The sequence below is a fragment of the Pelmatolapia mariae genome, linkage group LG13 (genome assembly GCF_036321145.2).
Source record: "Pelmatolapia mariae isolate MD_Pm_ZW linkage group LG13, Pm_UMD_F_2, whole genome shotgun sequence".
NCBI lineage: Eukaryota > Metazoa > Chordata > Actinopteri > Cichliformes > Cichlidae > Pelmatolapia > Pelmatolapia mariae.
In genome coordinates, this window is record NC_086238.1 from 23,788,591 (window position 1) to 23,815,510 (window position 26,920).

The following is a 26,920-nucleotide window of genomic DNA, read 5'->3' on the forward strand; positions in this document are numbered from 1 at the left end:
TTGTGGGTAAATGCGAGTCACGGGACTGACAAAAACATCTGTAAAGAGCACGCTGCACAACGTTTGGCTTCACGCTTCATAACGTTGTACTGGAAATATGTGTAGCCGTTTCTTATTAGGTCTACCATATTTAGAAATAAATGTAATATATGTATATGATCGATGCATAAAGCAATTGCGAGAATTCATAAAGTCATATGTAGTTCAGAAAAAAACAAAAACATTTTATTTAAATTTTTTTAAAAAAAACAGTGGTGGGAGGGAAACAAAGAGAAACTGGCATCTTTTTCCACTCTAACCGTGTTTACAGGCCGTTATCTGTTTTACACACTCGACCAAATAACAAATACATAAAGCAAGTTAAAAATCAAAATGTCTCTTTCAGTGAACATAAAATAAAGTCTTCGACGTAATGTTAGGTCCTTTGTGCTATTTGGTGCATCTCAAATATATAAAAGGAATAATCCTAAAAGTAGCTATATTAATATTGAAACAAACAAGAACAGAAAGTAAAATATTCCCTCCAAACAAAACTTATAAATACGAAACGTGCAATTCAGTCCATGCTCCGCCCATCAAAAAGTCACCTGCGTGAATATATTGCCTGACTGACGATTGTCAGTTGGAAAATTTTTACATATCGCCGAAACTTAATATGTAGCGTCTTCATAGTTTGGATCATGTGGATCAGGAATATCAAACCATTTTGCACTGTGGGGCACACACAGCCCACTTTGATGTGTGTACCAGACAAATTCTGTGCAATTCAGTTCTAGTTATAAAGCACCAAATCACAACAACTGTCCTGCAAGGCAAGGCCAGCGACACTCCCTTTTCTGTCAATGTAAAGAACTTTAACAACGCATTAAATTCCTAAGATATGTTAATAAAAGACAAATAAGTGCAATTTCAACTGTATGTCTCAGTTTTTGTACATGATAAAAGAAATCGTCAGCGGGACTCTTTGGGCAAGAAATAAGTGTGTAAACATGCAGAAAACATTCTGGTAGCTCACTGGCCAGACTGTCTTTTAATTATAAAACAGAAGACTTCTGTTAATCAAAGCTATTTTTTTCTATCACCCTAAGGTACATAGTGAAAAAAACAGGAAAATTTCTGTCATTTAATTGTTTCTCTGTTACTTAAGTACTTTTACCCGGTAAGTTGTAAAGGTTAAGGACATACAGTTAACAGTCTAGCATCTACGCTGTCCAAAGACACACAGTGGGCTGGATTGGACTCTTTGTCGAGCCAATTCTGGCCGCTGGCCCTTATGTTTGACAACCATGATGTAGACAGATATATAGCCTACAAATTTCTGCTAGACTAAACATTATTTTAGACAAAAGAGTGAATGGAAAAAAAAAAAAAAAAAGTAGTTTCTGAAATGGTAAAGAAAATCAAAACGTCTTCATAAGAAAAAAATGTGTAAATGTTAACGTCTTGTGTTTCAATTTTGAAAAATAGTCACATTCCTTATACATTTTTAATAATGTAATCTGACTGCAAATAACTACTAACATTCCATTTGTTGCCTGCTATCTAAAAATGACCCTTTTAAATTTATAGAGGTTGCTGGTAGAAAGACATACGAGAAAGGAAAGAAATTTTAGAAAAGTTATAAGAAATACACTGTTATCAACTCTAAAACAGCCGTAATAACTCAGAATGCTTTCGAACTTTCAAACTTGCAGACGAACTAGGGGAACACATAATCTTCTTTAATTATGTCTTGCATTGGTTAAAGGTTTTTACCCACCGGATGAAGTACAGAAATGCTAGTCCCCCTGTTTGTTTCTTTCTAAGATATGGTAGAAATGGTGCTGCTGTCTTCTGCTGATCCATTTTCTCTGTAAAAGTAATTAATACTTGCTAGCTTCCTATCTAATCAGCAACTGTTTATGTTTATATGTATGTTTACATTAACATGGTACTTAGCTAGAGAGGGCTACTTTCGGGTCATTTCATACGCAACTTTTTCTTTTAAATCCTGTCTGCTGTGGAGTAGTGACAAGCAGCAGGCTTTGTGGTTAATTTGTCAGCTCCGTATGGATCAGTATTTGCTCTAACTGCTTCACATCAACAAGGGTAAGTTTACACTTTTTTTTCCAGATGAAAAACAGTCTAGATCATTTGTGAGTTGTAGTGTTTTACAGTGTCTCTGTATGTTTGAGTTGCCAATTACTTTATGACAATAACTGAGCAGTATCATGAAGTGTATCTCCAGGGAGTCTCTTGTCCTGTGGTTGCTCTAAGTCAGTGTTTGGAGCATACTTCACTTTGATTAGTCTGTTCTGTTGAAATAACAACAAACTCTGAGTTGACGTAGAAAAACGTGAGTTGGTGATCTCAGGAAAAGAAGTATTTAGATAGCATGACCCAGCCAATAAGGTCAGCAGTGTAAGCTACGGTTGAATGAGCTTGCTGCTGTTAGATATTATTAGATCAAATGTGGAATTATGCCAGACATCGTATGTTCCTACTTAGATCATCTGACTTTAAGGAATAAAATTGATAAACCATTCTAATGCTGGCACATTCATCCCCTTTTAGATAGCAGAAACCATCTTAACACAATGCAGCCAAACCAACAACTTCCTTGTTACATAATTTCCTTAGGGATTAATAAAGTATTCTGATTCTGATTCTTTTGCATTGTAAGTTAGTTTTTAAGTGTACTCTGATGAGTTATTTAGTAAAATTAATCATTAAATAAATCAGTCCGAGGGGTGTTCATCCCCGGTTTGATTTCGGGAGGTTACAGATCCCTTTGTGGATGTGTTAGTAAGAGCATCCAGCGTAAAAACCCAAGTAGCTCTTCATCTTCAGTAGTTTGTGTAGTTTGTGCATCCGTACTGTTTTAAATGTTATGTAATAAGTTTAAACTGTTATGTAACCTGAAAAACTTGTAATGGAGAAATTAGTTATCCCCTTCTTAGGATTGTACCATTAGTTTATGTCTCTGTTTTGTGTTTAAGGTACCAGTGACACATTTTTATGAACATAATATATGCTCTGATAGTGTTTATTTACTCTACATTGTTTCCCGTATTTTGCAGGATAACATTTTAAAATGAAATCGAATTGGATTTTGATAATCTTGCAGATGCACTGAAGAATGGATGGGATTTGAATTGTCCCTTATTTGCTTTTAGGAATGGGCAAATACATGTAAATAGGGATGGGTATCGTTTAGGTTTTATCCGATACCGGTGCCAAACCGGTACTTTTGAAACGGTGCCGGTGCTTAAACGGTGCTCAAACCGGTGCTTAAAGAATGGAGAACACAAAATTGGTCCAAAAACCTCTCATGTTCAGCTGTTTTTTGTAAAAAGATAACAATGTTAGCCTTTTCTGCAGCTATAGGGCATATATGGTATCACTCTTGGCTGGAAGCAGTGCTTAAACAATGGAAAAAACACAAAATTGGTCCAAAAACCTCTCATGTTTAACTGTTTTCCACTTTTTCTTTTGGTCATTTTAGCCTTTTTGGCCTTGGTGAAGGGAGTATCTGCCATCAAACAAGAAGACAGTGTTTGCTAGTTCACCTTACATGCATTAATTTAATAACATGGTTAGCCTACTCAACATAAATTACACACGAACAACATTAAGCTACTCACGCAGAGAAGAACGGCGGCTGCTGCCATCATCATCCGTCATCATTTCTGCTACACTGGCAGGGCTAGGGGCCAGGACTCTACTCTTCGAGTTTTTGGGGGATGTTGCTAACTCCAGGTCCGATAACAGGCACCACACCCGCAGTAGATGTGCTCGGTGTGAGGTCTCGCAGCAAGCTATCAAACACGGCGCATTTCTCGGCTTTAAAAAAAACGCTATGCGTCGCCAGGTGTTTCATCAGATTTGAGGTGTTACCTCCTTTGACAGTATCACAGTATCAGCTTAAAGCACTTGTTGCAGGCTGCTGAGTTTGCATCTTTTGCTGTGAAGTACAGCCAGACTTTTGACCGCTTCGTCTTGGGCATTTTTAATCTGTAGCTCTGCTCTAAAAGAACGTACGTACCTGGACCCGCCTACTATCCTCGGAAACGTAAAATGATCGGCTAGAATTGGCTCAGGAAAAAAAAAAAAAAAGCACCGAAATGTGCGCTGCTTTTCGGTCTGGTTACTACCGTTATGGCACCGGACACCGGTACCCATCCCTACATGTAAATATGTTATTGTACTGATTCATGACTTTTTTCTTAAGAAGCATATAACATGTCATTTTTAGCCTTCATGTAGAGATTTGTCTTCCTTTGTACAGCAGGAAAAAAACAGTACTATCTGTGGCTGCTACTCAGTTTGACTTGGTGGAAGTTGTATGTTTGTGTGCCTACATTTATCAGAGGAAACTATTGTGTATTTTAAAATCTAGTTTGTTTAGTTTTACAAAAGCCAAAAGTCTTGCTAAAGAAACATTTTGGAAGTTGCATGTTTTATAGTCACATAACTGTACAAGCCAGAGTTCAAGAAGCCTTGGAAGCATTTAAACACAAGTCTGATTATCATTGTGAGCACACAAGATTGTGGCCATGGCTGATTTTTATAGCATTTTAATATATTTATTGTATGTGGCACATGTTACATTAGGTAATTAAGGAACTCTGTTTTTTTAACCTGTCACAGTGTCTTCATTTGCTTGGTTATGTTGTGACAAAATAACAAATTTATGTGTACAAAAACCTTTCAAAAAGTAAAGAAAACCTGTGTCCTGTGCTGTTTTTTTTTTTTTTTAAACAATTTCGTTTTTACTGTGGTCGAGAAAACTCTACTTTAGAAACATCAGCTAGTGTTACTAGCTAGTGTTCCAGTATTTAAGACGAAAAAACAAAAACATAAAATGTAAGAGCAAGTAAAATAGTCTGCCAGAAACAGAAGCATTAAAACATGTGTTTTTGTGCATTTTATTCCCCCATTGACTTAAAGCGCGCACACACACACACACACACACACACGGTCCCCAGAGAATAAAGCTGGCTTTTTATGCTTTTATTGAGACTCAGCTACTCCATTCGCATCTCTTCAGAGTCACTGACTGCAGGTTGTCATTCACACAGTGGTTCAGTCACTTTTTACAGCATGCACTCTGTTCAGAATGACCTGGAAGGTGATGTTGATGCTTGGCACTCTTTACTTTATTAGTCTGGTGAGATTATTTTTGTCTGCAATTCATGAATAGGCGTGTTACTGAACTTGCATTTGAAAAAAGAAAAAAAAACCCTCCTAACAAGAAGATGTGATACAGAGTTTCCTCCCTGAAGAATTTTCCTAATCTTAAAATGAAACATGAAATCTGTAATTTTAAAGCAGACCAAAAGTTTCACATTTCCATGGTGGTTAGCTAGGGCCTTGTATCTTAATTGCAGAATCCTAACTCTGATATGCTGAGACAGGCAGGATTCACATGAATGAATGTCTGGCTTCAACACTCTCATTTGCCTTGAATTGGGTAACATCATGCATCGCTGATCTGAATTACAAATCAATTGCTTTGCTTTGTCTGTACTATAAGTGGCGAGACATTCAAGATCTGAAGCACCAGTGCAGACATTCAACAGTCCTGATTTGACTTCACTTGTGATTTGGTCGCTTGTGCAGTTTGGCATCTAAATGTAAGAAATAAGTTATTCATTGCGGTGAATAATCAGCCTGTCATATTTGAACAAAGTTACTAAGAGGAAGGCACCTCGGCTGATGTTAAAGGCTAATCAAAGCTTGGCTAGCTTGCCTTGTGATGATTGGTTACTATTGCTATGACATTTTGCCATGACAAGTTATCCCCCAAACATCAGGAAAGCTTATGTCAAGCGTTGGAAGCAATGCATTGATGTGAATCCTGCCTTGACTTACACAGGTGATAATACTGCAAGGGTTGACTCAGCTAAACAAACCTTAACTGACTATAACTATAACTGATTCTTCTTCACAAAAAGAAGAACCTCACTGCTTAGTACTCATCTATTTAAAGACCCAAAAAAGCAGCCACTCACTGCATTCAGATCTGCTGCAAAAGCTTTGCTATTCTAACATTAAGATAAGTAAAAGACTATATAAGCAAAGACAGTTGTTATGGAACAAATGCAGACTAACTGAAACGTAATTTAGAAAAAATGTTTTGTTTTTTGTTTTTTCAAATATTTGGGCCAATTCACAGTTGTGAAATAAATGTCTAAAATTAAAGTTTTATATTGTCAAGAATAAACAGTGAATAGTTTCAAGCAAATAGTCTCAAAAGTTGGAACATTATTTTACCTTTGCAATTTAAGTTGTCGCCACACTGGAAACGATTCACTCATTGCATATTTACTTTGAAGCTGATGGCTGGTCACTTAGTAGAATGCCGGGAAGTTGAGAGATGTTTCTTGGGTCCTGCTCACTTTGTGTCACCAGCTGTTATTTTCCCCGTACTTGCTCGACGCGACTTTCTATGGTCTCTGGTTGCTACATCAGTGCAAATTGCTTCCAGTATGGATGCAGCTTCAGTCTACAAAAAAAGTAGTCAGGCTTGACACTTGACACAAGTAGTAAAAGCATTGATCATCTCTGTAGTAATAGTGACAGTTATGCTCTGTGCTCTACATAGAATAATAACTGTCAAAATTACTACAGGTGGCAAGATGCGGCAGGTCAAACATAGGCTGCTGTAAGATTTTGTAAAAAATTCTAAAATAGGCTAATAATTACCTGTTGTGACCAGACCACTTAAACAGTTAATCTTTTGTTTTTAAATGGAAAAACAAAACTGTGATAAACCAAAGTTGCATGGGCTTGACCATTTGTAGATAAATACTATCATTTGAGAAATGTCTATTTAAAATCTCTTCAGAAGTTTTTCCATACAAAATAAAAAATGCCATAGATAATCTTCTGCAGTTATAACCTGTACAGCACTATAACATGAATTCTGAATGCTCTCAGCCCCACTGTAGCAGCTTCTCCATAGACCGTAGTACACCAATTGCTTTGGGAGGAAGCCAGCAGATCGTTACTCCTGCTGAACATCCGGTACCACAGTGGAATCCCCCTCCAGTGGAACGTCATTCTCTAGATAATAGGTCTGTGTGTGTGTTTGTGTGTGTTTCTGTCATTGAAATAGTGTGTATAAGTCAAGGTTTTAGCATTAAAGTATTCTTTTGTTTGTGCCACTGTTTTAAACACATGCTTGTTTGTTTATAGTGACCGTGCTGGTGAGGAATTCCTGAGATGCATTGCAGCCAACAAACCCCTCCCAAACTATCTCAAAGGCAACATGGCATACAACCTGGCTGAGGCATTTAAGTCAGCTAGTATATTGAAAGAAGCAGTCAAATCAGACCGTGAATTCCAGAAGCATGTGGCTAGAAGCAAGAGCCGTAGTCGAAGCCGTAGCAGAAGCCGAGGCAGGTCTCGAGCCAGGAGTCGCGGTCGAAGCAAAAGCAGAGTACGCAGCCGAAGCAGGGGAAGAAGCAAAACTCATGCCTGTGGGAAGAGTCGAGCTAGAAGCAAAAGCAGGGCTCGCAGTAGGAGTCGGAGCGACAGTCGAAGTGAGAAAAAGAGTCATGTACGGAGCAAGAGTCGAGCAAGGCGATCCAAGTCACGAAGTAGCAGTAGTGAAAAGAGCCGAGGCAAAGGCAAAAAGAGAAACAGGAGCCCCGGACTCATCACCGTCAACAGCAGTAATAATCTGCCAGGAAATAGTCTGTTAGAAGGATTGAAGCTGGTTATGAGCAGCCAAGATTTGGAAGATCAGCTGCCATCTCTCAAAGATATCATTCTCACTATTAAGGTAGAGCTTATTACTTATTCCACAAGTTATGCTAAGACCATTGTTTTGCTGGACCAAATTGAAACCAGCTGCATTGTAATAAAAAAATCAACATTAAGAGTTGAGTTAAATAACTATCTAGAGTAGCAATTAGCCTTACATATTTAAATTACACCTAAAGTTCATAACAACAAACCCTAACATTATAGTAACGCTTCCCAAGTACTAGCATGATTTAGCATTTGTAAGTCATTAATTTGTGTATTTTTGTGTTTGTTTTTAAATTAAGACAATCTTGCAGTGCAAAACAAAATTCTCTGACATGCTTTATGTAACTTGATCTAAAAATGACATTGTGTATGGAAGTAACCAGTAATTGATAGAGGTTTCAGCAGCATTATTTATATATATTTTTATAATATAAAGAAATAATCAAATTCTATGTAAAATGTCTTTAAGTAAAAGTGCATATGTTAAGTCAAGTAAAATTCTTGTAATTGCAGAAGCTGTTTTTAGAAAAATAAGACATTTCAGTGAAACCTGTACAAATTATGTGCTGTATCTACCCTGCATGTTACATTGGGACATTACTATTAGAAATTGCTATTATATTTAAATAACAGCAGCTTAAATTAATAGCAGCTTAAATTGAAATTTCTTAACACGGCACATACACGCCTCGGACATTGGCAGTTTTAACTGTTAAAAGCTATAGTTTATAATGGTGAGGTTTCAATATAAGCCATAAGATCCAGGAAAGAATGTTAGTCTTAAGTTAAAGCATGTAACAGTGCACTGGAGCTTGAGGTTTTTGGTTGGTTTTTATGCTGAACTTATTTATGCTGAAATGAGAATTACATTAATCTACAAAGGCTCATGGGTGAACAATTTATTGCTTTAGCCCTGAACCTTTAAACTGAGCAGTATAATTGTGAGCAGCCACAAATTCAGTGCATCCAATTGTGATTTCTTCTACACAGGCTCCAGATGAGGGGAAAAAAGTTGAGTGTGTATCTAATGAGCCTACACATATGGAACATGACAGTCAAGACAGTTTATCAATGCTGGAAAAGGAAAGCATGCTGCTTCCACATGAAAGAGTTGGTGGTGATTTCTCATGGCTTCAAGGACAAAGTCAAGAAGATGCTGCATACCAGAAAGCCAATGAACTTGAAGATGAAGAGTCTTTCTTGTATGGGAATGAACCAGCTTCCCAGATTAATGAAAAGGCCAAACTACAGAAAGAGAGTAGTTCCCTTTCCACTCGTTGTGGACATCTTCTTGATCCAAATCAGTCCCTGCAGTTGGCTTCTTCAACTTTTGTCCACTCCAATCTGGACAACATGGAGTATGAGAAAATCAAGACCATATTAAAAAGCCTGGGTTCATCAAGTGAGATCAAGGGGAAGACGCAGGGTCAGAATGAGCAGGAGTCATCTCCTACACTTGTCAATTCAGACAAAGCAGCAGCAACTTTAGCATTGCCAGCACTCAATAACCCAAATGTACGTCAGGCTCTGGAGTCTCTGCAATCTCTGATCAAAGGTGAGAGATTTCTATTAAATGAAAGATTTTTAGTATTTTGTGTTATTAACAATGCCTTTAAACAGTTTTTTGATTTACTTCATTATGGCAGATTATGTAATCAGTTACACATAACAGACTTTTAAAGTTTAAACCTGGAATTGTATGTTATTTGACTTGTCTGTGAATACAAACCATACGCAGTGTATTTAAAATAAACATAGATAATTTAAAAAGATGCACTAGTTAATGGACTACTGTTTTCAGGACTTGAGTTTGGCGTGTTAGCTAACTTTATCTTTGTTTTTGAACCAGAAGGGATTTGGATTTTATATTGGAGGAAGAGTGGAGATGCCCAGAATCCACGTTTTTTTGAAGTCCAGTATCCACAGTCACTGATCATTTGGGGTGCCGCTTCATTATCCAATGTTTGTAGTGATTGATCCACTGTGTTTTATCAACTCCATTTTCAGTACAGAAGATTGTACAGCACTATCTCACAAGTGTTATGGAGATGCTGGTTTCTTTTTCCAACAGGACCTCTATCTAGCTACAGTGCCAAAATTACTAAAATGATTTTCTGATCTGTTTATAAAGTAAACAGTAATAACATACTGTTACTTTATTAACAGCATGTTATTGGTCAGCTAACTCATCTGACGCTAACCCCATAGAGCAGCGGTGCCCAACCTTTTTTTGCGCCACGGACTGGTTTAATATCACAATATTTTCACGGACCAGCCTTTAAGGTGTAAATACAACAAAATAAAATGAAAAGGCCAAGACAAAAACTGTGGTATTTTGTAAATATAGTAATAAACGCTAATTCACTGTGTAATTGTGTAACTTTATTAGCAGCGTCCTCCTGAAATGCTCCAACAAATTTGAGAGTAACATCGTCCTCTCTGCCGCTTGCCCTCACGTAAATATTTCTTTCAAAATAAGACACACAACTACAACACGGGAAAAGACCCAGGGAAACAGAGTTAATGATAAAAACCCTGAAAACCATAAATTTCACAACCAAACCTCAACTCTCGCGGCCCAGTACCAAACAACTCGTGGCCCGGGGGTTGGGGACCGCTGCCATAGAGAACATACAGACGAGGTAAAGGGTGCTCAGGCTCGTAAACACGTGCTTAACTTTTGGTGAAAGAGTCTTGGTTTTCTTTGTTTTCTTTTTTTCTGTTTTCTTTGAACTCTTCTTTTTCCAGGGTGGAATGATTGTACAGCATACATTTTTAATTACTTTAAAAAAACAAGAATTGGGTGCACAAGTTTATATTTATTTTGAATTTTCTTTAAACCACACTGTGTTAACATTGTACATACAGGCTCAAATATACAGTGGCTTGCAAAAGTATTCGGCCCCCTTGAACTTTTCCACATTTTGTCACATTACAGCCACAAACATGAATCAATTTTATTGGAATTCCACGTGAAAGACCAATACAAAGTGGTGTAAACGTGAGAAGTGGAACGAAAATCATACATGATTCCAAACATTTTTTACAAATAAATAACTGAAAAGTGGGGTGTGCGTAATTATTCAGCCCCCTGAGTCAATACTTTGTAGAACCACCTTTTGCTGCAATTACAGCTGCCAGTCTTTTAGGGTATGTCTCTACCAGCTTTGCACATCTAGAGACTGAAATCCTTGCCCATTCTTCTTTGCAAAACAGCTCCAGCTCAGTCAGATTAGATGGACAGCGTTTGTGAACAGCAGTTTTCAGATCTTGCCACAGATTCTCGATTGGATTTAGATCTGGACTCTGACTGGGCCATTCTAACACATGGATATGTTTTGTTTTAAACCATTCCATTGTTGGCCTGGCTTTATGTTTAGGGTCGTTGTCCTGCTGGAAGGTGAACCTCCACCCCAGTCTCAAGTCTTTTGCAGACTCCAAGAGGTTTTCTTCCAAGATTGCCCTGTATTTGGCTCCATCCATCTTCCCATCAACTCTGACCAGCTTCCCTGTCCGTGCTGAAGAGAAGCACCCCCAGAGCATGATGCTGCCACCACCATATTTGACAGTGGGGATGGTGTGTTCAGAGTGATGTACAGTGTTAGTTTTCCGCCACACATAGCGGTTTGCATTTTGGCCAAAAAGTTCCATTTTGGTCTCATCTGACCAGAGCACCTTCTTCCACATGTTTGCTGTGTCCCCCACATGGCTTGTGGCAAACTGCAAACGGGACTTCTTATGGTTTTCTGTTAACAATGGCTTTCTTCTTGCCACTCTTCCATAAAGGCCAACTTTGTGCAGTGCAGGACTAATAGTTGTCCTATGGACAGATTCCCCCACCTGAGCTGTAGATCTCTGCAGCTCGTCCAGAGTCACCATGGGCCTCTTGGCTGCATTTCTGATCAGCGCTCTCCTTGTTCGGCCTGTGAGTTTAGGTGGACGGCCTTGTCTTGGTAGGTTTACAGTTGTGCCATACTCCTTCCATTTCTGAATGATCGCTTGAACAGTGCTCCGTGGGATGTTCAAGGCTTGGGAAATCTTTTTGTAGCCTGAGCCTGCTTTAAATTTCTCAATAACTTTATCCCTGACCTGTCTGGTGTCTAAATCCAATCGAGAATCTGTGGCAAGATCTGAAAACTGCTGTTCACAAACGCTGTCCATCTAATCTGACTGAGCTGGAGCTGTTTTGCAAAGAAGAATGGGCAAGGATTTCAGTCTCTAGATGTGCAAAGCTGGTAGAGACATACCCTAAAAGACTGGCAGCTGTAATTGCAGCAAAAGGTGGTTCTACAAAGTATTGACTCAGGGGGCTGAATAATTACGCACACCCCACTTTTCAGTTATTTATTTGTAAAAAATGTTTGGAATCATGTATGATTTCCGTTCCACTTCTCACGTGTACACCACTTTGTATTGGTCTTTCACGTGGAATTCCAATAACATTGATTCATGTTTGTGGCTGTAATGTGACAAAATGTGGAAAAGTTCAAGGGGGCCGAATACTTTTGCAAGCCACTGTATACGTCCCCACTAATATTTGGTTAACTGTCCCTTAGCAAATTGCACCTTGACCAGATGCTTTTAGTATCCATTAACAAGCTTCTGGCGTAATCCTGGCTAGATATTTGACTAGTCTTCTTCTAGCTGCTGATCTGAGGAAATGTAAAAGAGGAAAGATTTTGGAGGTTGTAGTCCTCCTTCATTATTCCAGCCACTTTGTGCAATGTACCAGTACAACTGTTTCATATGAGTGGGACAGTTTGCGTGTTCTTTCTATTCTTGGCAAAGTGCTGACATATCCAAATAACTTGTACTTATTTATAATTGTTTGAATTGATGATTCTGGAATGTGTAGTTGTTTAAAAATGTCTCCATGAACCATCCCCTACATGTGTAAATCTACAATTATCCATCTTGGATCTTCACAGAGTTCCTTAGACTTTTCCAGTGTTCTAGACATTGGTCAATGACTGCTGGCAACCAACTTTTTATGCTGGAAAAGAGAAACTACCAATTGTAGTCAACTGGTAGTAATAGGTAAAAGCCTTGTCAAGTTAAGATACTGTAGAACCTTCAGCACCACTTATTAAAACATAGTGAAGTGAATGTATAGATTTAAGAATATGTATACTTTTTGCCCTATGTAGATTAGAGACAATCTATCAATTTAAACTTATAAACTAAATTCTTGTTTTAAGAAATATAAGGTGTTGTATAATCAGTCCACGTTGGAAAAGGGTTAGGGTTAAGACTCAAGTGACTACTGTGACTACAACTGTAAATGTGCATACTTTTCAGATGTTAGACATTTCTGTATTGTAAATCCTTTTTGATTGATATGAGGAAATATTCTACAAGTCTGAGGTACTGGATTTCTGATTTTCATGTGCTGTTAGCCATAGTCATTGATATTAAAACAAAATAAGCTATTTCACTTTATTTAATGAATATGGGAAATATATATGTAAATTTACCCCCTTTAAATAAAGTACAAACAAGAACATTTTTACCAAATTATCAGTTTTTAAAATAGACTCATAAAAGGTAACTTTTGCAGAGGTCATGAAAGGGGAAAATGGGAGAAAATTATGAAGGTCAGACCTTTTTCTTGTAGCAGTCTGTAATGAGTTTTATTTAAGCTGTGAAGTTGGGCATTTTGATATGGGAGTCTGTGGAGATTGAGTTGCTTTTGGAGGCATCCATGAAACTGCATTTTCTGGCTCCCTGAAATTGGCTTCCTTTTTTTTTAAATCCCGAAAGAGAATTGGGAAAGACCAAAAGAATAATGGTCTAAGTAAACCATTGTTTTTTGTATATATTTAAGCATACTTAAATATATACTTAAATATATACAAATATATATACTTCACTCTCTTTTAATCCAGTTTCTGGGTAACTAAACTATAGTGATTTGCTAATTGTCACACATTTTGCATTGGATTAGTTATACTAATAGTTTTTATAATTCTTTCATTGTGTTGCTGGTGTGGTTGTGATTTTTTTTCTTTTTTTTTTAATGAAAAAGGTCATAAAACATTTTAAATTTCATTAGGTCAACCATGAAGAAACATATAGAACTCCCAGCATTATTGTTGTCTAAGGGATGGCAACAAGCACAAAAGTCTGCTTGTGTGAAACCAAGAGATTTGTATGACAGCTATTTACCCAGCTGATGTCACCTGGTCTGATGTCTTACACCTGTGTTATTATTCTTTAATACTTTTATTAGTGAAAGCATAGTTATACATTAATTACCGTTATTCTTTGTTCCTTAAGCTACAAAGGAGAAACGAACAAAAAGTGACTGCACATCTCAAGCATCTGATAAACATAAGGTGAATTTTCAAACATCATTTGTGTAATGAAGTGAGATACAGAAAAAAATGCTAAAGCACCCGCTTATTTTGAAATTCGAATGTGTTTCACAGGAGGGTGACCGTGAGGAAAGGAAGAGAGAGAAACAAGACAAAGTAAATAAAATGGAGTCTTTGGCCAAAGAACTGGATGAACTGTTAAAACAAGATGGTAATGTAGTGTTCTTTGTTTATTTCCATTTTGTTGTCTCCCACAGTCTAAAATATTCCTTACACTTAAATACTTTTCTTCTCCATTTGCAGGACAGGGTTTTATAACTTCAGTTACTGGCTTTTACTGCCAGAAATGTGAGGAGTTCATTGGAGATTTGAAGTCTGCTGAAAACCATGCAGCTATCCGCCATCATAGTAACTCTATTGTGAGTACCCATTGTACGTAACTCATTATGGATGAGGCACATGATACTCTACATTCTTTTGAAAAACATAAAAGGATAAGTATGTAACAGATTTTAACTTGGCTGACATCTTTTTCACATAGTCAAGGTGCTCCTTGTATATACAGGAAAAAAATGTTCAATGATTTTTAGTGATATTTGATTTAAATAGGATCATAACCCTTCAACTTCATGACTACATATTTAAAGGTTTTAATGCCACTTGTGCTTATGTTTCATGTTACTCACCAAAACACACTGTGTGTATCTTTGCATGTTGCTGGAGCTATTAATTCTATGAAAAAAAAAAAAAACCTCAGATAGAGTAGCCCTGCACCAACAGTGCAATTCACCAGTTGCGATTTTCTTTCTTTCAAATTTTCTTCTAAGAAAATCAAACAGCTCAGAACAGTTGCGTCATTACATACATTCATCATGGCCATGAGTGTCTTGATAATTTTGGATTTTTTGATGATTTCTTTGAGCTGTTCTTTTTCCAGGGTAGACTGATTCTGCAACATATATCTTCAGTGATTTTAAAAAACAAGAATTGGATACACTAGTTTGAATTTATTTAGGATTTTCTATCATCCACACAGGGTCAAAAGTATACATATAGGCTCAAATATATGCATATACTCAATTTTAATGAGTGGCGTCAAAGGTTCTACAATGTCTTTTAACTTGACAATGCCGAGGCCTATTGACTTCTCGTTACTGTTCATGATTGACTACAACTGATAGCCTCTCTTTGCTACCATAAAAACAATTAGTTTTACAACAGTCATTATACTGACCAATACTCAGAAAAAAATCTTCCCTCTAAGCTGCGCGAGTGCGCAATTGCGCACTGCTGGCACAGTCTCTGCGCACAGAAAATCTGCGTTGCACACAAAAAAAAATCTAACCTGAATTGAAATTAAAATTAAAACTTTAACAATTCTGTTTTGCAGTGTTAGTCAGTAAGTGACTGGTTGCTCCCGTATGGGATTAGAACGATGCCACCTTATCCCATAGTCCAGCCAATGATGCGATTCACATTCGTATATACGCAGCTAATCAACGTGGTTGACAGGCTATGACAGCGTCCTTATGTGCCGACACCGGAGTTTTAGCTAGCAAAGCGGCGTGGCTGATGTGGAGTGAAGCCACGTTAATGACAATGTGTACAACCAATGGAGATGTGAGCAGGACAGACGGAACAATTGACGGAAAAAGTGTGGACTTTATACCAGTTTTTAAATTGTGTTGATAGGCCACGTAAAACCAGAGTTATGATAAAAATATTTGCAATGTTTGGTTTTTTTCCTGAATCCTATTGTTGTTTTTATTTACTGCAAGAAGAAACAGTAAAAACGGCGTTTTATAAGGAAAGCGCTCGAAAGCACTCTCCGCCTGTGAGCAAAAACAAAACCACACCCTGCGCCCCTCACCTTTCCTATTGGTGGAAACATGTACGATGTGGACCAATCAAAAAATGATATGGCAACTAGGGCTGCCACAAACAATTATTTTGATAGTCGACTAGTCACCGATTATTTTTGCAATTAGTCGACTAATCAGATCATGCATCCATTGGATGTAAAACGTACAGCTTATTGCACCAGCATGCATCTGCTCTTATATAACTATCATTAGTTTACAGCTTTAAGTGTTTCAGGTATGTGCTAACTAAAAAATAAAGACAAGATGATAGTTTATTACATTTTAATGAAATTTGCAGATTGTTTCGGTGAAGTTTAATAAACTCAGCCGTCTGCTCCTTGCTATCTAAAATATAACAGGACACCGGAGTATATTCTCGAGCATCTCACACTTCTGATGATCAGTTGTCTGCTTGACGTTTATTCAGCTGTGTAAAAACTATAATTTTAATCTCAGCCAAACCAATTTACTCAGGAACAAATAAAATACTGAAAAAGCCAAACAATAACATTTTTAAGTTATCTAAGTGACTTATACATCATGTTTAACCTGAGTAGCGAAAGACGGCGGTGGGTTTGAAAACGATTTGCCGGGAGTCGGGTGTTCCCACCGGCTCTAGTGAGCCTTGAACCCCGCTTAGCTATCGAGCTGGTGGGTAACAGACGTCTCCGAAAACGTCGGAGCGCTTTTGAAAATATGTGGTGATTGATAAACTGAGCAGATATTTGAGGTTTGCACAGTTACATTCTCGCCTGAAAATATGTTAAATGTTTATTTTGTGACCCAGAACGATTAATAAGAGTAATATTAAAACTAACTAGCGGCCGCCATTATTGGAAACTGAGCAGGGCCGCGCTATGAATTCTGGGACACAGCTTCTTCTTCTTCGGGGTTTAACGGCAGCTGGCATCCTTGTACATGCAGTGCTGCCATCTTCTGTTTCAGTCCATTATTACACTCTTAAATCCTGCTACTTATTCCTGCGTCTTTTGGGATCTTACAAAGCTTCAAACGACGCGTCGACTATTAAATCAGTCATCGACGATTTTGATAGTCGACGTAATCGTGACTAGTCGACTAATCGTGGCAGCCCTAATGGCAACAAGGCATTTAGTTGTTTAGGAAGGGAGGAAGTTTTAGGAGTGACGGCGTTGTTTTGAGATGTGAGAGATTTGCCACGTTTAGTGCAAATCTTGTGTAGTTAGTGTGTAGTGTAGTCAATAGTTTTGTTGTGTGTGTCAGAACAATGAGGCGACTGCTGAATGTTACAGGTGTTACAGGAGTGATACATCTCCTGTTGTCAGGCCTGCAGGTATCAGGCTGTTGTTCTCCTTTATCTCATAGTGGACAGAAATTATTTTTTGGAGTGGCACAAATAATTTGTGTGGCATCAAATTTGATACAGGCCACCTGATTGTTCTGTAAATAGTTTGAAATGTTTTTTTAAAAACCGCCTTGGCTGCATTTTTAGGTAAACCGCTGCAAAAAACTTTGTTTTTTGCAAAACTCAGTTACTTTTTTGAAGAAGTAACTATATAATTAATTGCCCAACGTTGGCTATTATTTACTGTATTTTGCAGACAGAGAGTTACAGGACTCTCTCCCAGGCCACAGACTCATACTCATAATACAAGTCAGAGCTTTATAAAAAGAAAACAAAGTTGTAAAACTTTGTTGTTGTTGTTTTTCTTTTTAAATACGTGTTTTCAAAATTGGAGTCCAAGTTATTTTTACTTCCAATAGTGTTAACATACTACACAGGTCATGAACAAGATTTTTTTTTTAATTTTCACTGCAAGTGGGCTAAAGCACTTAATTAAAAGTAGTCTAACTTAAATGTAAATGCTGTAATTTGATTATTTTAATAAACCTTGTAACTTGGATGGATTCGATGCTGGCGTGACCACAGTGCACACGTCTAATATTGCTCACAGTGGTCCAAGGGACCGCTCAGGGAGTTTGTGTGTTCGCTCAGACACATGAAAAATTAGAGGGAACATTGCTCAGAACAAGGGTTAAAGTTCAAGCAGCCAAGTGAAAATCTAAGACAGGTAATTATAGATTTCCAACTTGGAACATGTCTTGGAGTAATTTCTAAACAATTACAGATTCCAAGGTCATTGATCCAAATAGTTTTTTGCAAGTACCCAGTGTGTCACTACTTTGAAAGGGGCTAGAAGCACACCCAAACCATCACCTTCAGAGGAAATCTGGACACAACTCTGTGTTCCAACAGGATAAGGATCCTGAAAATTTGTGGACTGTGCTTAAAATGTAGGTCGAACCCAATCTGCAAAGAAGAGTGGTCAGATATCCAGTTATTATGCGATAAACTAGTTGATGGCTGCCAAAAGTCAGCTGTAACTTGCTACGGGGCATTTAATCAAAACTTAGTAGGGTTGTGTATAATTTTGACCCTGTTTGGAATAAAGAAAAAATCCAGTTGTGGACCCAGTTCTTGTTGTTTAAATTAATCAAAGTTGGAAAAGGAGCAGTTTTAAGAAATCATTAAAAGCCTAACATATACCATGATGAATGTATATAAACCTCTGACTACAGTTATATAACTAACCGCATATACAAGCTTGAATCTAAAAAAAATTTTTCACAATGGAAAAAACTTTACACTTATCCCAAAACTGTTCATGTTCAATTCAACCCCCCCCCCCCCTCTCCCCCCATGTATTTGTAGGCAAAAGAACAGACGGACAGGCACTCTAAAGACATCAAAGGACACCCACATCATTACAGTGCCTCCAGTAATCGACACCCTGACCCCCCAGACAGGAGAGATCACAGGGGTTATGGTAATCACGGGGATTCAGGAAACCACCGGAATAGCACAGACCATCTACGGAATTGGAAGGATGACAAAGATTTCAGAAGCCGATACCATGATGATGACCACAAAAGTCACAAGGATAGAGATAAAAACATCTTCTTGAAAGAGGAAATGAAAAAGGAGCGAATGTTTATAACAGTCTCCGATGGACTGACACCTTCAACTTCTAACATCAGGGTCAAGGAGGAGGTGGACAAGGAGAAGGCCACTGGAAGCCATGGTAAAGTTAAAGCGAAAGACCTAGAATCATCCAAGGAGAAAAAAGGCAGCATTGAAAATGATAAATACAGTGATAGCACTGATGATGACAGAAAATCACCTAAAACAAAAAAGAATAAAAAGAAAAAGAAGAAGAAGGAGAAAAAGAATAAGAAACAGAAGGAAGATAAGTAGGTGTTATATTGTCCTTGTCATATAACTCTGGGATCATGGTAGCAGCTTGTTTCTGGACTGATTTTCTAACATAGTTTTCTTACTTTGGTTCTTTTCCTCCACCCAATTGTTTTTGTTACTGTCATTAGAAGAGGAAGGTAGGCCTCAGAGTGATTCATCATGTATGAAGGAATAGACTGATATGTTAGGAACCACGTTTGTTGGTGGTCTTTCTCTAAAAGAAGATTAGTATTACTTTTATCTTTGTGTATCTAGTACAGTGGTCTTTACCTCACTTAGAACTAAGATTGAATTTTCTCAGTTAATGGAGGTATTTTTTCCCACTTCAGACAGTGTGTGTGCTCGGTCAAATGAATTCTCATGTGGAATGAAATGTTCTCATGTGCTTCTCAGTAAACAGGCAAACAAAAACCTTTTCCAAGATGCCTGTTCCTTTTACACATTCTGCACAGTTTTCAGCAGTACTGTATTAATGTCTGCCACGTTTCAGGTATGGCATCACATCTCAGTTCGATCTTTTAATTAAATGTTCAAGAAAATAAGCAGTGAGTACTTTTTTCATTGGTAACATGGACCAACAGAATTGTAGTTTTAGAAAAGTTATACATGTATCTGACATCTTACTTGTATTAATTATGATCTCAAATAAAGAAGTAAAATAAACAAATGTGTACTATTTCTTAGTTTTTGGGATTTCTTTTTTGATTTTAAGTCAACTTTATATTCTGTGTTTGAGTGGCTCCCATCAGGAAGTACATGTAGACTATGCTTCCAGGATGTAGGACACAAAAAGAGTTACTAATGTTCCTACAGCAGTTGAGCATCTGAACTCTAAGCCTTTCCCACCCCAGTATTGCATCCTTTTCTTGCTTCCTTCCCCACACATTCAGTTCTTTTATAATTGAACTGCTCATCTGAATTGTGATTGGTCGTTTTATATTGATGCTTTTATGTTCTATGTCTTATGTGGTGCTCTCTGTGCCTTTTTAATTGCCCCTTGGGGATAAATAAAGGGAATTTGAATTGAATTAATACATTTGAAGTCGTCATATGCGTGTTTGATTTAATTTTAAATTTACCGGAATTTGTTTTTAATATCTGAAATGTTCACATTTATTCATGTAAATGTTAAAGAACCTGCATCTAAAGAGTAGTTTAGAATTCTAGTACAAACTGGAAATGGTGAAACTACTAACTCAAAGTTACTTTACTAAGTTTGTAAGCTAAGTTATTTTTTCTTGACGTCTGTGGAGAAAAAAAGGTCTGACTGGTTTGACTTTTTTTTACATACTAAGGCTTTTGCCTGTGTCTAATGTAATGCAGTCGAAGCTCATCTATCAGAGATGAATATGCCATCCAAAAATGGAGAAACACACTCCATATTTTGTTGTGAATTATTATAGGTATATGTATCTTTTTTCTATTGTATTTACCAACATCAAGAAGTCACAAGAAAAGAAAGACCACACCATGGTACATGTTTAAATAGGAAAAGTTTATTGATCTAATTTATTTATTAAACAAAAAGACAATTTTTTCACCTCAAAAAATACTTACACACAAGGGTTGCCCAGTATCAGACAGAAATGTGAACTCCACTCTGTAGAGTAGGCAGTAAACTGTGAATTGTAGATTCAAGCTGTTCATATTTTTGGCCACCAGATATGACCGTGTTGAAAAGCTTTGAGTAATATTAAATGGAGTGATTCTTATATAGCGCTTTCTACCCTGCCCACTGCTTCACTGAGTGAATAGGTAAAATGCAGAGATGAATTTCCTCACGGGGATCAATAAAGTATAAGTATGAAAGAGTCACACAAGCAGAATATGCTTGTGTTTTTCTACAAATACTGATATCATTTTTACTAAACACAACTTTTAGAAGTATGCACCACAGGAGGCCAAGATTATAAAGTAAACTTAAAAAACATCAACAAAAAACACAGCCATGTTAATAAATTCTGAGCTTTTCTAAAACTCTAAAAGACAAAAGATCCAGCAGGTTGATGCCCTGGGATCAGCAATGATACACCTCACACAAAGCTGAGACCCCACAAATAAAGTAACTCAGATCTGACTAAGAAAGATTCCAAATTGAGCACACATCATCTGGTCTCTTTTTTTTAAAGATTATTTTAAAAAGGATTAAAACCTTTATTGGATAGTGTAGCAGTGAATATAGACAGAAAGCTGGTGAGAAAGAGGAAGATGATGCAGCAAAGGACCGCAGGTCAGACTCAAACCCAATCCCCTACACATGCTATATGGCATGTGGTCGCCTGCTCAACACTGAGCATAAGTGATGCCCAGATGCTGGTGGCTTTGAGGTTGTTTCATAACAGTTTCATATGATTTTTTTTAGTGATTCTTAGTAAACAACTGTGAAAAAATGAAGAGGAAGAGACTGAAGTCTTCTGAATGTGGATGGCTGAGCTCGGACTCAGATCATTGCTGATAGTAACACTGTCTATATAGGTCGATATTTCAAATTCTTCTCATTATTATTGGTTCTAATCGTATATGTGCAGCGAATATTAAAAAAGAGGATTTACACAGATGGGGACCGCTTGGCTCGCAGTTTTTGGCACTTTAGTCGTCGCATATGAGGTGAGACTTCCTTCTTTGGTTATAATTTGGCAGTCTATATTCACTCATTTCTCTTACTGCCCATTCTGTTTAAAGTTGCGTAAAATAAATGAATTTTGTTACTTGTTCGACTGAATTTTATAGCACCATTTCTTTTTAAAATCAGCGGGGCCGTGTTAACAATCTGTTAAAATTTGGCTCACATCTACCAAGGCCTTCAAGGTCAACTTAATGAATTATTGGTTGAAAATTGACAGAAAGCTTTATATCTTAGAACCTAGGATTCTTACAAGTGTGGTGTCTGTTGTCACCATAAAGAAAGTACCGCATGAAGATTTAAAATATCATGTCTGACTTCTCACCTCTCCTTTAAAGTCATTAGATTCATCTAATGTCAAAGTGATAATACTGCGTTATAGAGCTATTTTTTTTAACTGTTTTTTTACTGCCATTTTTTGTAATGACAACATGTTGAGATTTAGGGAATGATGTGAGGATTCTAAATAGCATGTTACTTAGGACCTCTAAACTAATACACTACCAGTCAAAAGTTTGGACACACCTTTTCATTTAATGTTTTTTTCCTTTATTTTCATGACTCCCCAAACTTTGATTTTGTTCATCTGGACGTAATGTTTTTAGTGGGAGAAACATTTTGTCACTCATCCAAGTCTTCAGACTTCTTTCATATAAATGTAAAATATGTATAAAAAATGAAAAAAAAAAAAAAAAAACAACTTCAGCCATTCTGTAAAGACCAGCAGCTGAGCACACACTAATTTTTTTTAAAAAAAACAATCATATTACAAAATTGGAGCTACATGTGGAAAAATGTTGTCGTTAATTTCAGCATGTTTCAGTTTACAAACCGCGTCCCATATTCCTAACATGCAGCCACAAAAGGAGATAACAGTATTATGTTTCCATACCAGCTAGGAATAGGAGGTGGTTAGTTTATGATATTCGTTACTCTGACTTAAATTTACTGCTCTTGTATTTACATTTGTATCTCAGTGGCAACTGGGTCACACACAGTAAATTCAGAATCATGAAATAATTTCCAGAACATTATTTTTTTAGGCCCCTTAGGCCCCCTCCTCGATTCAGAGATGGTCTTTCCCTTTTCACGTAAATGGCCTCATTGACTCCGTGCTCAAACTAGCGTTCCTCCCTGTCCAGGATGTGTACATCCTCATCATTGAAGGAGTGTCCACTGGCCTGTTGGTGTAAATAGACTGTGGAGTCCTGGCCTGACGAGGTAGCTCTTCTGTGTTGTGCCATCCGCTTCGCCAGAGGTTGTTTGGTTTCCCTGATGTATAAATCCTGGCAATCCTCCTGGCACTTAACAGCGTACACAGTGTTACTCTGTTTGTGTCAGGGGATCCGATCCTTGGGGTAGACCAATTTTTTGGCGTAGCGTGTTTTGGGGTTTAAAAGTCACAGAGACACGGTGTTTAGAAAAAATGCGTCTCAGCTGTTCCGATACTCCTAACACACTTGGTCGATGCTGAGAGTGGTCCTGTTGCTGCGGTTGGGGTCATCCTGTAATCTCTTACGAACTACCTCCAACGCTTCCGTGACTGGGATGCAAGTGAAGAGAGATGTAACATCGTACGAGACCATGGAATCTGCCTCCATAATGGCATCTCTCACCTTCTCAACAAAATCCAGGGTGTTCTGGATGTGGTGTTCAGAGCTGCCTACCAGCGGGTTGAGGATCGAAGCCAGAAACTTGGAGATGTTGTAGGTGACCGAGTTGATCATGCAGACAATCGGCCTTAAAGGTGCACCCTGTTTGTGTATCTTCGGTAAACCATGCAGACTTGGTATAGATTCCCCTGGGTATAGCCTGTGGTATGAGGGAACTACATATTTCTGATCTGTCCTGCAGCATCCTCAAGTGGTGGAAAACTGAAACACCATTTTAAAAGAGCTACACGAAGCAGAATACGCTTGTGTTTTTCTACTAACCATTAATACCATTAATATTAAAACACAACTTTTAGAAGTTGTGTTTTAATATAGAAGTAGACCCTTATGAAAAGACCATCGAGGGAACAGTTCACCCTGCCCGGGATAGGGTTACCGGGGTCCCGCCCTGGAGCCAGGCCCGGGAAGGGTGCCCGAGGGCGAGCGTCTGGTGGCTGGGCCTTAGTCCATGGGGCCCGGCCGGGCACAGCCCGAAAAAGGGACATGGGCCCATCTTCCTGCGGGCCCACCACTTGCAGGAGGCACAGTAGGGGCCGGGTGCAATGTGAGTCGGGCGGCGGCCAGGAGCGGAGGCCCTGGCAGACCGATCCCCGGCTACCAAGACTGGCAAGTGGGAATGTCACCTCTCTGGTGGGGAAGGAGCCTGAGCTAGTGCGTGAGGTTGAGAGGTACCGGCTAGATATAGTCGGGCTCACCCAAACGCATGGCCTGGGCTCCGGAACCAGTCTCCTGGAGAGGGGCTGGACTCTGTCTCAGTCTGGAGTTGCCCCTGGTGAGAGGCGTCGGGCTGGGGTGGGTATCTTGGTATCCCCTCAGCTTGCTGCTGGTATGTTGGGGTTTCTCCCAGTGGATGAGAGGGTTTGTTCTCTTCGCCTTCGGGTCAGGGAATGGGTCCTGACTGTCGTCTGTGCTTATGCGCCGAGCGGCAGTTCAGAGTACCCCGCATTCTTGGAGTCCCTGAGTGGGGCACTGGAGGGTGCTCCTCCTGGGGACTCTGTTGTCCTACTGGGAGACGTCAATGCTCACGTGGGCAATGACAGTGAGACCTGGAAGGGCGTGATTGGGAGGAACGGCCTCCCGGATCTGAACCCAAGCGGTGTTTTGTTATTGGACTTCTGTGCAAACCACAGTTTGGCCATAATGAACACCATGTTCGAACATAAGAGTGTCCATAAGTGCACGTGGCACCAGGACACTCTAGGCCACAGGTCGATGATCGATTTTGTAATCGTATCACCAGACCTGAGGTTATATGTTTTGGACACTTGGGTAAAGAGAGGGGCTGAGCTGTCAACTGATCACCACCTGGTGGTGAGTTGGATCAGGTGGCGAGGGAGGACGCTGGACAGACCTGCCGCACCCAAACGTACAGTGAGGGTGTGCTGGGAATGTCTAGCAGAGGCCCCAGTCTGCAAGATCTTCAACGCACACCTCCGGCAGAGCTTCAACAGCATTCCGAGCGAGACTGGGGACATTGAGTCCGAATGGACCATGTTCAGCGCCTCCATTGCCGAAGCCGCTGCACGGAGCTGTGGCCGCAAGGTAGTTGGTGCCTGTCGTGGTGGTAACCCCCGAACCAAAAGTGGACACCTGAGGTGAGGGGAGCCACCAAGCTGAAGAAGGAGTCCTACCGGTCTTGGTTAGCCTGTGGGACTCCGGAGGGAGCTGATAGGTACCGACAGGCCAAGCGAAATGCGGCACGGGTGGTGGCGGAAGCAAAAAATCGGGTGTGGGAGGAGTTCAGACTGCCTTGAAGAGATTCTGGCAAACCGTCAGGCAACTCAGGAGGGGAAAGCGGTGTTCTACCTGCACTGTGTATTGTGCAGGTGGAGTGCTGCTGACTTCGACTGAGAAAATCGTCAGGCGGTGGAAGGAATACTTCAAGGACCTCCTCAATCCCACTGGCACGTCTTCCGTGGCGGAAGCAGAGTCTGGGGTTGAAGGAGATGACCCACCAATCTCTGGGGGCGAGGTCACTGAGGCAGTTAAACAACTCCTTGGTGGCAGAGCCCCTGGGGTGGACGAGGTCTGCCCCGAGTTCCTGAAGGCTCTGGATGTTGTAGGGCTGTCTTGGTTGACACATCTCTGCAATGTTGCGTGGGGATCAGGGGCAGTACCCCCGGATTGGCAGACCGGGGTGGTGGTCTTCATCTTTAAGAAAGGGGACTGGAGGGTGTGTTCCAACTACAGGGGAATCACACTCCTCAGCCTCCCTGGGAAAAAAACATGTAGACTGGCCCAACTGGCCCAATCAGTTGGGGTCCTGTGGGGGGTGCTCCAGCAGTATGGGGTGTCTGGCCCATTTCTACGGGCCATTCAGTCCTTATACTACCGTTGCAAGAGCTTGGTCCGCATAGCCGGGAATAAGTCGGACTTGTTCCTGGTGGGTGATGGGCTCCACCAGGGCTGCCCTTTGTTACCGATTCTGTTCATAATGTTTATGGACAGAATTTCTAGGTGTAGACAAGTGGTGGAAGGCTTTCACTTTGGTGGTCTCAGGATCTCATCTCTGCTTTTCGCAGATGATGTGGTCCTTTTGGCTTCATCAGGTGATGGCCTCCAGCTTGCCTTGGAACAGCCGAGTGTGAAGCGGTGGGAATGAGAATCAGCACCTCCAAATCTGAGACCATGGTCCTCAGCCGGAAAAGGGTGGAGTGCCCACTCCGGGTCAGGGACGAGACCCTGCCCCAAGTGGAGGTGTTTAAGTATCTCGGGGTCTTGTTCACAAGTGATGGGAGAAGGGAGCGGGAGATCGACAGATGGATTGGTGCAGCGGCTGCAGTGATGCGGACGCTGTACCGGTCTGTTGTGGTGAAGAGAGAGCTGAGCGTAAGAGTGAAGCTCTCAATTTACCAGTTGATCTACGCCCCTCCCCTCACCTATGGTCACGAGCTGTGGGTAGTGACCGAAAGAATGAGATTGCGAATACAAGCGGCGTAAATGGGTTTCCTCCGAAGGGTGGCTAGCTTCTCCCTTAGAGATAGGGTGAGAAGTTCGGACATTCGGGAGGGGCTCAGAGTAGAGCCGCTGCTCCTCCACATTGAAAAGAGCCAGTTGAGGTGGTTTGGGCATCTGACAAGGATGCCCCCTGGGCGCCTCAAGGGCAAGGTTTTCCGGGCATGTCCCACCGGGAGGAGGCCCCGGGGCAGACCCAGGACACGCTGGAGAGATTATATCTTTCGGTTGGCCTGGGAATGCCTTGGTGTTCCCCCGGACAAGCTGGAGGAGGTGGCTGGGGAGAGGGAGGTCTGGGCTTCTCTGCTTGGGCAGCTGCCCCCGCGACCCGGCCCTGGATAAGCAGAAGAAAGTGGCTGGATGGATGGATGGATGGAACTTTTAGAAGTATGCACCACAGGAGGCCAAGATTATAAAGTAAACTTAAAAAGACAACAACAAAAAACCCCAGCCATGTTAATAAATTCTGAGCTTTTCTAAAACTCTAAAAGACAAAATATCCAGCAGGTTGATGCCCTAGG

General features: G+C 39.8%; 1 protein-coding gene across 5 annotated transcripts in view; it reads left to right on the top strand.

Annotated features, from left to right (window-relative positions):
• si:ch211-195b21.5 (cadherin-1) overlaps positions 1-26,920 on the top strand; it is a 59,659-nt gene that overhangs the window by 512 nt on the left and 32,227 nt on the right. The window contains exons 2-8 of one of the 5 annotated variants that reach the window (XM_063491615.1): positions 6,922-7,058; positions 7,180-7,768; positions 8,728-9,292; positions 14,014-14,072; positions 14,166-14,262; positions 14,355-14,470; positions 18,606-20,160. The exons of the other annotated variants lie outside the window; for them this stretch is intronic. Coding sequence (XP_063347685.1) covers positions 6,922-7,058; positions 7,180-7,768; positions 8,728-9,292; positions 14,014-14,072; positions 14,166-14,262; positions 14,355-14,470; positions 18,606-19,148 — 2,106 coding nt within the window. The 3' untranslated portion in view covers positions 19,149-20,160. Of the gene's footprint in view, positions 1-6,921; positions 7,059-7,179; positions 7,769-8,727; positions 9,293-14,013; positions 14,073-14,165; positions 14,263-14,354; positions 14,471-18,605; positions 20,161-26,920 lie in introns of those variants that run through there. 5 annotated transcript variants of the gene reach the window in all.